This window comes from Echeneis naucrates, chromosome 24 (assembly GCF_900963305.1).
Source record: "Echeneis naucrates chromosome 24, fEcheNa1.1, whole genome shotgun sequence".
Lineage (NCBI taxonomy): Eukaryota > Metazoa > Chordata > Actinopteri > Carangiformes > Echeneidae > Echeneis > Echeneis naucrates.
In genome coordinates, this window is record NC_042534.1 from 1494423 (window position 1) to 1508636 (window position 14214).

At 44.8% G+C, this 14214-nt stretch overlaps 1 protein-coding gene across 2 annotated transcripts in view; it reads right to left on the reverse strand.

Moving 5' to 3' along the window:
• The window catches only part of vta1 (vesicle (multivesicular body) trafficking 1), a 33937-nt gene extending 19769 nt beyond the window's left edge, over positions 1-14168 (reverse strand). For both annotated transcript variants that reach the window (XM_029496854.1, XM_029496853.1), the window contains exons 1-3: positions 13957-14168; positions 7966-8060; positions 3706-3833 (exon numbers count right to left, since the gene is read on the reverse strand). In XM_029496854.1, the coding sequence (XP_029352714.1) occupies positions 3706-3833; positions 7966-8060; positions 13957-14047 (314 nt within the window). In that variant the 5' untranslated portion in view covers positions 14048-14168. The remainder of the gene's footprint in view (positions 1-3705; positions 3834-7965; positions 8061-13956) is intronic.
• Between the last annotated feature and the right edge of the window lie 46 nt (positions 14169-14214).

A 14214-nucleotide genomic window follows, 5' to 3' on the forward strand; every position in this document is an offset into this window, starting at 1 on the left:
GGGAATATGAATGGGTTCCTTGTGGCGCAGTGTGTGAGCTACTGAGCAGTGGCTTTTAACATGTTGGAGGAAGTTTCTTATTCCATCAAAGTTTTCCCATAAACGTTGACTTCTGGGCTTCAACATGTGTGTGTACGTGTTGAAGCCCAGAACATGTGTGTTATTTATGGCTGTGTATATGTGCCTATCGGTGTGTTTGTGTGTCCAGGGTTGACATAACGACTCGCTGAGGTCTGGCTCCTGTTAGCGTGGGCCGCTGCTTCTCGTAAAACCACAGGCTGTTTGTGCCCCCGTCACCTTCAGCGGGACAGAGATATTACCCAATCCTGAACATAGCTCCTGGAAACAGAGCGCTGCTCAACACTTATTTACACCACAAACATCACCTGCATCCATTCATCCTCCACAACCTGCCACCAGCCGCTCACACTTACTGACAGGGAGGGAAGCCCACCTTCCTGTTGCAGTACCCTGTTTATCCCAAAAGACATTTTTATGTGTCACCGGAGAAACAGTCCTACAAAAATCTTGCATTTCCATTAAGCTGACCCTGAAAAGAACTTCTCTTTTCCATTTGTTGCAGAAAACATTTTCTGTTATGCCCCGTGGCTTTAAATCAGATCTGTTTTTTTTTTTTTTATGTGAAAGAAGTTGTAAAATTCATCATGATGAATAATCATTTTATTTTCCTTCCTTCCAAAGCCAAAGCTAAAAAAATTAATTGGTGGTTTTACATGTAGATAACACGACACCGGGCAAATTTACACCTTCAATAGGGAAAGAATCTGAGAAAAGGAAAATGGCTCCCTCTCTGGGAATGTAGCTTTTCCTTATGAAACACGTAAAAATTATTTTGGCTCAGGATTTATTTCATTCCCAGATGTTTCCTGTCAGGATACTCCATTTATCATATTAAAGATGATAAGAGGAAGGAACTTGAGAGAAAATGTTGAAAACTGTGAATGATTCAGCCCTTTAAAGGCTCCATATGGTGCAAAGTGAGATTTCCAAGTCTGCTTTGGTCTAAGTTCAATGTTAATACAGTGAAAATATCAAAGGGCTCAGAAATGCCTTTAGAAAAGTGCCTTTAAACAAGCTGTTCAACTTTGTGATATCACAAAGGAATGACAACAAGACAGAAGTATTTCAGGAGCTCAACGTTAACACCGAACACAGAAACTGGCTGAAGCTTCCTTATTCTGAAACATTCAAGTTTTTTGTTTTTTTGTCCGCCCGGCACATTCCAGAGCCGACTGACCACCTCTGTTAGTGTTTTACTAACTTCTCAAACCTTCAGCGACACAGTGAAATAGTGTCGAAGAGAAAATTCTCCGTACTCCTGAAATCTGCTCAGTTATATATTGATAATCACATCTGGCTGATGATTCAGCTTCCCCTCCTAGACGACCATCATCTCTGAACACTTCCTCTGCCTTCTTGTATCTGATTGACCCATTTTATACAATAACAGCGCATCCATTTCCACGGAATGCGCTGATGGAAAAATGAATTAGCACTTCAGAAAAGGTTACAGAAAAGTGGCCTGTACGTGATTGAAACCACGTCCAGTCCACCAGTGAGAACATCCAGGCTTTCAGAGAATTCCCTTCGAAACACTCTTATCACATATTCCATAAATTCAATAACATCCTCACACATTTCATCAGCAGGTAACCAACCACATTGTTTGACTCGGTTTCCTGAGCCACAGAAGAACCACTTTTGCCGACAACGCCAAATATTAAACTTCCATGGAAGGACCTAGTCAAAGAAAAGACCACCAGACTGCTTGTTTCGGTTCAGGTTCAACTGATTCATCCTTAAAAACTTGGAAACCGAACCACTCCTCATGGATCAACACTGAATTCAAACCAACATACATGTATGTTCCCTTAGAGAAGCATCAGAAACCTTAAAAGAACTATAGATTTGAGCAATAATCGATTAGCTCCTCCTCAATTACTGATCTTTAAATTCAGAGGATTTTTCACAAATTTCACACATTTCCCATTTTCATTGTGACTCTCAGTCATTCAGTTCGCTGTCAGCCAAGAAAAGTTGAACCAAACGCAACGGGACGTTGTCACAGATAGTTAAAAAGAAGCAGATGTTTAAGACTCAGTTAAACTTTTGAATTTGATAAGTCGCTGTTTTCCCAACACGATGTAGAGGTGAAAGCTTAGGGGTTGCAGCTTTGGTGTGTTTGACAGCCTGAACCGCCCAATCAGGACAGAGTACAGAGCAGGTTAGATCCATCCATCGCTCCTCCTCAGCTCCTCATTCTTCTCCGTACAAACAAATCAAGAAGGTGACAGTCGTTCAAACCAACTGGTGAAGGAGAGTTTCCACATTCCTGCAAAACTTCTTTGCTGCTGCAGTTCATCTGTGTAACAGGATAACTTTGAGAAGACCGTCAGTCTGCCAGGTACGGTGGAGTCTCAAATAAATGTTCATAATCAAATAATGGCTCTCAGCAGCTGTGTTCAATAAGATCGTTAAGGTTGAGACAGTTTTTCGGCACAATAAGTTTGACATGATTCATCCAAAAAAAACAATGAAGCCTCAACGAAAAGAAATAAAATAAAATAAAGGACCTCATCCTGATGGATTTTGGATGAGCTGCTCTGTTTAAGAATTCACTTTCAAACTTTCATTTGGGATTTTTAAAGAAGCTCCAAATGTTTTAGTTGAAATTCAGCAAAGACAACACGGTGAGCTTGAAGAAGTTAATTGAAACTAACGGTGAGAATTTACACGCTTTCCTTCAGTGTTGTTTCAGTAGGTTTGTGGAGGTGGTGTCATTTTACACAACAGGATCAAATAATCTGTGCTGCAGAATTTATTACGGCCTCTTTGGAGCTCCAGTGTGGATGGAAAAGTGCGGACGGAGATGAAATGATTGTGGTTTGAGGAGAGGGGAGGAGCTGCTGAATCATCAACGTCCTCGTGCAAAGACACACACACACACCGAGCCGTGCAACAGGCCCGAAGGTGGCAACATGTTTTGATCCGACTCACAGCGACCGACTCTGCTGCAGCGAACAAGACCTTGATGACAATAAATCACAAAATCCTTTTCTGAGCTGTCACACACACAAATGCAGACGAACATGTGATCACGGGAACTCATTTGGTCACTTTCACACAAAGCGAGAGGCTGCACATCACCCGCCAGTTGCTAAGCGACAAATAGATTGAAAGGATGTGACAATGACACGCTGTGTGTTATAAAAAATTGCCTGATATGACTGTCATTGGCTGTGTGATTACTTGGGTGATGAAACTATCTGGCAGGGAGGAGACGTGCAAAATTAAAGAGGTTTATAACGAGGACCAAGTTTGAATTAACAGTCGGCAGAGAGGGACGAGAGTAAGGATGGAGAGACGATGAGGAGGCAGGAGGGGAGGGAAAGGAAATAAGTCAGAGGGGAGAGTCAGGAAGGAGACAACAGGAGAGGAGATAAGAAGGGTGTTTTTACAAAAGCACTGATTGAAAGGAAGAAGTTGAGGAGCAGAGGAAAGTAAGGAAAGGATAGGTTGGGAGATAAAAGGAGAGAAGGAAAGGAGTGAAGGACAGAGGGAAGAAGAATGAGAAATGGAAAAGAAGAAAGAAACCAGATGGATGAGACAGAAGGAAAGAATAAAAAGTAAAAGGAAAGGAAACAACAACAGGATTCATTTAAGAAGTGAAACAAAGTCTCGTACTTGTGGAATCGTCCTGATCGGTCCTCGTTGTCGGCGTACAGGAACATTTTTAAGGCGTAGTTTTCGATGTGAGCGTTACCGACGACCTCCTGAGTGATGGAGTCGTTGTCACTCAGCTCCTTCTTCATCTGGAAAACAACGGAAAGCACACAATCACTCAGACACACATCCACTGATAGGGAGCAAGCTCTGGCTTTTATTGTGAAAGGTCAAACTTTTAGTGAGCGCTAATCAAAACACACCCAAAGTTGCAACGGTCAAGTGTATCAGTGAGAGTGAGATAAAGCTGGTGATGGATTTTACAACATGAGTCACAGTTTGTGCGTCTTCAGTTGTTGCAGCAGATTTATGACTATCTCATATAGTTTGTATCCGTGTCCAGTTAAAACAACACACATACAACACAACAAAACGGTCGTTGGTTCACTGCATTTCAAGCTGGAAACAGTCAATCATGCTGATGACAGAGAGAATGAATAAATAACACGACACCTTATGGACATGGTGACTTTCATTGAAGGGGTCATTAATTGGCTAATTAAAAATGGCAGCGAGGTGAAAGTCGCTGCCAGCACAGCACAGTCACATACGGTTGTACCCGTATTTTTACCAAACAAGCCTGATGAAATATAGCAAACAGCAATCTAAAATCCCAGAGCAGGTGTTACTGAGAGAGAAGCTGCATGAGTCACAGCACGTGTTAAACATTACTTCTCTCTGCCAATGTATGCTGTAGACTAATACTTTGCAGTTAAAGAAGAAACATGCAAACGTGTGGCCATCGTTCTTTATCATAACATTCTTCAACACCTCTGTGTATTTTTAGATGGAGCTAAAGTTGGGGCTAAATTTAGCAGCCTCTGACTGGTAGCGCCGGCTGACTTCCCGCCCTGCACCATATGAAACTGATTTCCAAAGAAGTGATTTTCCACCATCCCAGTGAGAGCAGAGCCTCGGAGAGTTGAGTCGGCGACAACGGTGGAAAATGGATTTAATGAGTCCAACGTGTATCGTAGGTACGAGCCAGGTCATCGGGGAAAGAGAGAGGAAGAGAGGGAGGCCGCTGTGGTTTGAGTCCTCACTCACTCACTCTCTTCAAATGACTCACAACTACCGGCAACAGTTCATAAAAAAGTGGAATATGCAACAACAACAGCAAAATAAAAATAATAAAAACAACTTTGGGGTATCCCTGAGCACAAAAAGAAGAAAAGGCTTTTCATGGCACTGGTCGTCCTGAATAAGCAACACTGAACTGATGGATGCATTTGTTTTACAAACCTTTAAAATGAAATGTGTGTGTTCTGACAGTCAGGGGTGATGTGCTCATGTTCTTATTTTATTTCTCCACTGTGGTTTAATTTCTTTTGCAAAGCACCTTAAAAAAAAAGGAGCAACATAAATAAAGTTTATTGTGGTTTTAATAATAATAAAACATACCAATACCCAATATTGTCTGATGCCCCGTTAGCAAAGCACCCGGCCCTCAAGTCCAACTTTCCAAGTTGTGGAGGCACACCCAGTCCTCCAGGATAAGTACAACCAGGCTGTGTGGCCAGGAGCCATCAGGCATTTCTCTTCCAGGCTTCAGTCCACAAAGGGGGCCCCCCCCTCCAGTCGTGATCTGTATGAGGCTGCCTGCATTCGTAACTTCAGCTCTGGGAGGTTTCTTGAATTACTCTCCAAATCTTGGACTGATTTGGCAGCAGTGACATTAACCTCTAAAGTACGATGGTTTCAGATCCATGGATGGCCTGAACTGACCCTCAACCCCAGAGCATTGGTCACTTCAGGGAAATACCAACAGGGTCAACAGGGTCAACAGGGTCAACAGGGTCAACAGGGCGAGACATTCAGACGGCCATAAAGAGGTCAGACTGAAACTGCTGCTCTGGATACAGATCTTATGTGGACAACAATCTGGTCTAAGCATCTCTAACGCCACCTTGAAACGCGTCCATTCATTTGTATTCTGCGACGACCTGGGCCTTGATTAACTAGTCGAGCTTGTTGAGCGGCCTCCGATCCAGGAAGGTGGAGGGGAGCGGAAAGATGGAAGCAGGGTGAGTCACCAGGACAGACTGAGTCACCCGCTTGGGTCGATGCTTTGAATATTTTACCAACAAGGTTAGACTAAATATTAGAAACACCTCCAAGTATAACACAACTCAATTCAACAGCACCACAAAGTTCAGAAGTTGGATTTAAAGTTTAATGTCAGTTTAAACTGATTCCAATGTTAAACATGTTGAGTCATTTAATAACCTAATAACTGATAATGGGAGGTGTGACCTGTTTCAACACAACTCACAGGCAACATCAGAAACAGCTAACAAGAGTGCATGCATGCACACACACACACACACACACACACACACACACACACACACACACACACACACACACACACACACACACACACACACACACACACACACACACACACACACATCGAAGCATAACCTCACACTGCAAGTGCCAACTTTTACAAAATATGAATTGATGAAACACAAACTGTGCAAATGTTTGTTGATTTTATCATTTTATATCTCCGGCTTTATTTTTTAAAAATAGTTATCATCCGGCCTGTAGGAGGTGATTTTAAAAACTCGCACTGATCCCCCGGGCGGATGCTGGTAACTGTGGTGTATTTAACATCTCCGAGGAAGAGGAAGGAAACCTCAAACCTCTGAGAAGACCCACACGATTTGCACTACCACTGATCAACAACAGGCAAATGTCAAGCCTTTTAGTGTGTGTGTGTGTGTGTGTGTGTGTGTGTGTGTGCGTGCGCTGCAGTGGAGCTCAGCATTTGAGCTTTTGTAAGAAAAGAGCCATTCATCCATCTGTAGTATCTGTGACATGAGAGGCAGCCAGCAGCTCCGCCTGCGTGTAACGACGGTGTTTTCCACATCAAACCTGAAACACCTCTGGATGCTGATGGATGCTGATAACACCATCAAAACACAGTTATTCCTCAGTGGATCAGCATGAAGCCAGAATCTCCTCGTGATTCACAGCGTGTCGTTGAATTTCAGTTATCCTTACGGCCACTTTCCTTTTCGTTCAGGCAGCTAGAGTGTCAGAGAGTGTCACGAAAGACAGAGAGGCGGGATGACATCCAGAAAAAGGCCAGCTCCGGTTAGGAGCCTTTGTGGTTTGTGCTCTACCATTCAATCCACCACATCAACCAGCATTGTAACTCAATAACTGTTCCCAAAACCTCTTTGGAATATTGTCTAAACAAATCAGAAACTTGAGCTTTAATCATTCGAGTAAAGGGAAGAGTATCCAGTGATTTCCTCTGTGCCTCAGCAGGCGAGCGATATCGACATCAGCTGATTTAACTCAGCGTGCTGAAAGTGAGGGCTGCATTAGGTCATTTCAGGCAATCAATGAGCAAGACAGAAACTTGAAAGAATTGGATTTACAGGATTTTTGCAGCAGCCTAATGAAGCCACATCCCAAACAGTCCCTTCTTGTGAAATTGAGGAATAAATGGAAGGCTCCAGAGCAGCGACAGAATTATTCATGACGATATTGTTTCTGACAGCTGCCGTTTCTTCCCGACTCAAAAGATGAACATTTAAACGTCTGCCTGTCTGCTCTTATCACACAGCCACAATCACCTGTTCGCTCCCACACAGAACTGTGATTGACACAAGCAGCACAGATTTCACAGACTGAGGATCTTCACTCTCAACACAGTAGAGAGTGGAGGAGCCAGAGCTCGAACCACCAACCTTTTGATTTGTAGACGACCTGCTTCATCTCCTGAGCTACAGCCAAGCAGAACAAAACAACAACAAACGTCATGATCTCCTCCGTGCTCATGACGAAGCATGAGAGCCAATAACTGGTCAGCAAGGGGAGGAATTAATAGCCCATGTGGCCTCTGTATTGTTCAGGGTTGTGGCTATGAGTTGAAAAAGGTTTGGAACCGCCAGTGCAGTATATCAACTTAAACCAAGGCCATGAATGGAGCGAGCAATCAGAGCAACAGGGGAAAAATCTGGGTCTCTTCTCAGAGTCATGCAGCTTGCCTTTTTAGGATGTGAGTTGTGTGCTGTTTATTTTGTGGCCCTAATTCATTAAAATTTGAAGCTGACATCAATCCTTTTGTATTTGTTCTAAATCATGAGATGACATCATGTGTTGTGAGGTCATCGTGACTTTGACCTTTGCCCTTAGAACACCAAACTCAGAAACGGATGGTGATGTGTATAGATCACAACCGTAAAAACTGTCAGAGTAACTCACCGACTCCAGCTGGTCCATCAGTTTGACCAGGAACTTTCGGCACTCTGGTGTTTTACTGTCCAGCTTCATGCCCGTCTGCATGGCGTAGAGCCGGCCTGTAGGAGGGAGGGGGAAGACAAGGTGATGAGGATTAGACGTCTTAGATACCCGACAAAGCTCAGTCCTCCACAGCCTCGTTTGAGTCGTGTGGGAGAGTCATCACACAAAAAAGTCCTGATGAATATTTTACGACAAAATCTGTGAACGGGAGTTTCCTCTTCCTCCACTGATCCAAAAAAATGTAACTCACTAAATAAAAATCACACCAAGGACGGGGACAGGCCCCGGCAACCTTCTGAAAAGATGACTTCACTGACCGACCATTCATCTTGGAAATTGATATTCAAACTGCAGACTTTTAAAATCAAGCACTTTAATTTATGATGGAAAGTTCTGATGCACGTTTTGTTTCACCAAAGTTTAAATTCTTATGTATGAAGATCATTTATAGCTCTCTCAGGTCTGGCAATCCGGATTTTGCATGTGTCTATTTAGCGTTTGTGCATTCCCATTTTAAACCCTTCTGCGGCTGTATTGTCGTTTTTCATTGCCGGTCACAGCGCAGCGTTCCTGTCCTGCACAGCATCAGCTGAACAATGCTCCATTTCAGAGGACTGGGGGTCCTGCCCCACCACTCAGTATAAAAAAAGGCAGCAGCGTAACACACATGCAGGCATGTTTCTCATGTGGAAGCCACTGAGGCAGTTAACCAGCCAGCCAAGCCGGTTCTCAGCTTCTGATACAGGCAGCAAGCAAGTTGGCCGGCGACAAAGATATTCTTTGTAGTGTTACACCCATACAACATTCACTCCGGGCTGTTCACAGACAATGAACTGAGACACTGCAGGCTTTGAGGGGATGTAAAATGACAGAAACTGCCCCCCCCCGCTGCCTCTGCCGTCTGGTGGCCAGCGAAGGTATGAGGTTTTCAAATGTGTGTCAGCGCTTCGACTGAGTCGTCATTCAGTCAACATAAATGAACATCTGATAATATAATCATACTTTTAAATCTCTGTCTGACGAATGAGGGCTGACTGTGGCTGTTTTCGTGCTGCTCTGTCAGCCAACAGCTGTTTGTAACTGGTGAAAATGGCTGAAATAACCTTGTTGGCTGCTGTTATTATTATCGTGACGTAACATATGATCATTTCATTGAACGTACAGGTCCAAGCCACCATGTCAGAAATTCACTAAGAGGACTCAGCCATTACTGACTGCTGTGTTATCGCCATGTTTGGGTTGCATACTGCATAGGTAGAAATCAGAGGCAGCCATCTTCTAACCAGTCAACCGCTGTTTGCAGTAATGGTGCATTCAAGGGTCTGTGTTAAACCCCAAACTCTCACAGTCTGAGAAAAGAGTTCACTGTGAGACGGGATTTTTATTTTTTATTTTTTTTTAGAATCGATGAACAACCAGATTTGTTCAGACTCTTATCTGAGTGCAACAGCTGTCCTCCAATGTGCTGCTGTGAGGGGAACCAAAGTTAGGCAGAAGAATAATTAACACCAGGATCACCAGCACTGGCAGGATGCCACGGCCTCCGCGCAATTTTTGACGTCGGTCATGAGGAATCCGTGCCAATCTGAATCTGGGCCAGTAGAGTCACTCCGTCACATAAATGACAAGGGTAGTATTATGGAGGTGGCAGCTCTGCTGTGTGTCTCACTGTCTCAGCCCGACTGAGTTTGAAAGGGAAATATGGTCGGACAAGACGATTTACAACAGCACATGTCAGTGTCGGTCATCTGAATAACATGAAGAGTCCAAATATGATTAATAGAAAACACTAGAGCTGAATACTTGTTCTGATTCGACCGCTGAGCTGGTTTAACATGAGTTTAATAAACCGTGAGACAGTCGGCCCGTGTCCTGCTTCTTCCTCTGGATTAATGACCATTTTTCAGCTGCAGCCTGAGGGGTGAGCAGCTGTCAGTCAGCGTCAGCTCCAATTTAAAATTCACTGAGGAAAAGAGCAACAGGCTCGGCCTTGTTAGGAAAATGCACCATCACTGTCCTCTGTGTGTCCAGATATCCGACGAGGTAAATGTCTTGGAGTCAAACGGAAAAATAAAATAGTGCTGAGTGAGTAGTTATGACACCAAACTATCTGAACTACAAATAAAAAACAGCTGGAAAAGGGAGAGCTGCAATAAAACAGGGCACTTAAAGCAGATTTTCACCATTCCTTTGATAATTTGGTGAATTAATTTTAGATTATTTTGTCTGACCGTCCAATAAGCACCCACTAATTAGACCAATGTGAAGTCGGTTAAGTGAGGAGGCGGAGGGAAACATCAGATGTGTAGACAGCCTGGGAGTCTGCAAGGGCTGACTGAATTAATCCGAACTCTCATTCCAACCTGATCTGAGAGAGTTCAGTGGGAACAGGACAGAAGGGGGGCGTCCTGCTTTTCTTTTGCTTCACCAACTGTTGCTTTAAGAGAAGGAGAAATAACTTTGCTGCGGTTTCTGCCACCTAAAGCAGCCTGGAAAAGGAAGCAGTTCGACGCTTACAAAGAAATCAATCTAAAATACCTTAAAACAAACAAGATTCTGTTTATCCCCCAAAAGTCAGAGGTAAGGCACCTGTGTTCAACCCCGGCCCTGCAGCTCATTTATAACGCCAACGGTCCAATCTGAGTAAAACAGTGTTTGTAACGCAGCCAGGGAGATGCTGGTGCATCCCGCTGCTTCATTACAGCCAAACAAATCATCTGTTGACTCAACCCATTATTGATCGGGCCGTTCTGGGGTGGAGGTGGGTTAAAATACTGTCTGGCATTAGCAGGCTAATTTAGCCAGACCTGCTGATGTAGGGCTGAGGCCAAGTGATGGATAACAACCATCAGCTGTCAGAACTGAAGAATGGTGGCACGATGACCCCGTCTGATCCGGCCCCGGAGACCGATGTGTTCTAATGCTGAAGGACGGGCAGAGGTCTTATGATGAAAGCTTCCTGTAAAGGACCCATATAATCTTACAGTGGACCTCCATGTGGTCTCCAATCAGAAGAGACAACCAAATCCTCTGTTCTGATGGTTCGTAGTTCTTAAAAAGACAAATATTCATATAAATGTCACCACAGAAAATATGAAAAATAGGACCTTTAGCTCAACTGAATCGCAGCATAAAAACAAATTCATGTAGAAAATTGTCATCAATTTCCGTCAAAAAGGTCCAGCCCCTTCGCCCTTCCACGGAGAACAGATTTGGCGGCCATGTCATCTCTGTCACAGACGCTCACTGCAAAATACCTGGATATTGAAAATATAACCAGTTTGTCAGAGTTGAATGTTTCTCCAATTTCCAATCTGTTCAAGTCAAACTCCTCCGTGTGGCCAGATTTGTCACTATGTGTTGAGCCAATTAGAGAGTGCCTTAAATGTGTTCTGGGAAAAGAGATGGAAGGAAGAGGAGGCTGGAAGTGCAGCGGAGATGGACCAGAGCTGCAACAACTGCCAGTTTCATTTCTTCAACTCGATTCTCTGCTCAGCAGCTGCAGTTTCCTTCTACTATTCACAGCGATGAAAACTTCCACACACAACAAACACACTGAGTGAGGGCCGTGTAGCTTCATGCCCCTGTGACACCATTCAGCTGGGCTCAGAGGCCCAGCCACATGGTGCTGCTGACCTCCAGTGGTCTGGCTGCTTCACTGGTCCTCTTCAGCACAGAGAGACACCAGCTCCACAAACTCAAAGCCATAATGTGGCTCTCTTATTTACGGCAGTCACCTGAGAATGAAGCCGAAGCGCTGAGGTCACCCAACCGTCTGTCCTGTTTTAATGCGTGTTTGCTTTCAACCTTGAGGAAATTGTCCGGATGAAGTTGCTGACACTTAAAACACAGCTTATGAAGTAAATATGGACGCTCCCAGGCTGCCAAATCGACTGCATTAAAAGTAAGAGCTGCAGCTACGCATGATGGACTGGATCATTTTATATATTGCTGTCTGGAGTGTGCAGCGTTTTAGCAATAAATACTGAAAACCAAATGAAATCCACCCGAAGAGGAGCCAAGCTTGTTTAGGAAGTTGTTTGTTATGACACCCGTCCACTCACCACGATGCTTAAAATGTGTTCCCGCCAAAAGACACACTGACACACAGACACACAGACACACGGAGTCATTCCTGACCCACCTTCGATAAACAAAAAGATCAATCTTCTGACGCATCATGTTAACTGACAGTGTCGGCACTTAGCACTAGTTTATTCTAACACAGAACATCTTCCACACACAGCAACCATCCTGCTCCTGGTCCAATCCATCTCCCAGCATGACACCTCAATCAGTCTCAGTCATCTGTAGTCAATCAGGGAGCAACAAGGGACCAGGCTGGTCTGTTTCTGTTTAATTATTGACGAATGAATGAATTATTGTTATCTAAATATGTGTGATTAATGCCCTCCTATCACATCTAACAAAAGGACAAGTGGAAACCGTTCATTTTGAGACATGCCATCTGGTTTCCGGCTCTGCTGATAAAAACCAAAGCTCCCACGATAAGATGCAGAAACATAATGAATTCAACACATTTGGTCTTTAAATGCCAAACTGTGATAAAGTGAAGAACTTTTCCAGAGAAAACTTTCCTCCAGAGGAAAAAACCCACACACACTTTTTCCCCTCCGTTCCTCGGTGTGCATCCCGCTGCAGTGAGACATCTCACAGTCTGCCCTGCTTCACGGAGGAACCGGATGAGCTTTAGGATCCGAACCACAGCAAAGCAGCCGTGCTGATGACGTCCCACTGAGGCAATTAATTAGTCCTAAAAGTAACAACTGCTGATCAAGCTTTTGGCTATTTCTCTGTTATATTTACAGAGTTGTATAATATTTCCAATAAAAATGTACATCTTGCTACTTCCATTGAAATGATTCTTACTTTTCTCCCTCCAGTCACTTTTTATTAATATACCTTTCTCATCTCACTGTTATCGTTTCAGCGTGTGAAGCATTGAGGAGCCAAAACTAAATCTCTGCTCGGCCCTCTTTATAATTTATAATGCTGCTAAAGCTGAAAAAATAAAACAAAAACACGTCAATGTTTGAGCCGAGTGGCGCCTGGAAACAAATGTGATTCACACAGACGTGAATCCTCCGGGAATTATTCAGCTTTACTTTTAGGATCAGGTCAGAGAACGCACACGTGAACATATGTGTGAATGTACATTATTGGCTACGTGTGCAGGTACATTTGCTTTCTCTCCTGTGAATGTTTGAATATGAGCAAAAAGAGTCAGGTTACTCAGCTCTGAGACTAAACCCAATCTGTCCTGTTTGTGGCTCCTCACCTCACACGTTTGTATGGATTATGTACAAAGTGTGGGGTATATGGGAGGGGTATCCACTGGGGGGGGTATCCACTGGGGGGGGGGTATCCACTGGGGGGGGGTATCCACTGGGGGGGTATCCACTGGGGGGGTATCCACTGGGGGGGTATCCACTGGGGGGGTATCCACTGGGGGGGTGGAGCTCATTGCTCACAGCTGGGCCGTCCTGTGGAGACTACAGATTGTTGGCTAACACGCAGAGAGGAAGAACAACCAGCCGGTCGGAGCTCCACAGCAGCCCTCAGTCATCTGTCCGATGTTGGGACAAAGTGTGACCCAAACAGCTGCAGGTGGAGCCCCCCCACACACACACACCACCACCACAGACCCGACATGTCTGAGCTGTCACAGCGGGAAACTCCCTCAGCTGTCCGGGCACGAAGTCAGCGTTAGCCGGGTGGAGGTGCAGGTGGAGTCCGATCTGTCCCGGCTAACTTTCCAGCACACACACTGATCAGCCCCCCCTCAAAGACCCCTCCACCCCCCCACAGTGAGTCTGCCCATCTGTCTGCTGTGTGTGAAGGACACTTTTAAAGAATCAAAGTCGGAGCTAAGCTAACTAAGACACAGCTAACTTGCGTTAGCCGGCTTACGCTAGCCGGCCGCGGACTCACAGTAGTAGGACACCACCGGGTCCCGCTTCTCGTGCTCCTGGGCGGTCCGGAGGTGGTGCTGGATCGGCTTCAGCTGAGCTGGCAGAGCCATGTCGGTCAGAACCCTCCGTGGAGACCGAAACACACCGACGGAAGTCCGAACTGACCGCTGTTGTTGTTGTTTTTGTTGTTGTTAGCCGGAGCGCCCCCTTCACTTCCGCGTTTACGTCCAATGGGAGCGGCCGCTTAGGTGGGACGGATGACGTCATCGGGGTTTCA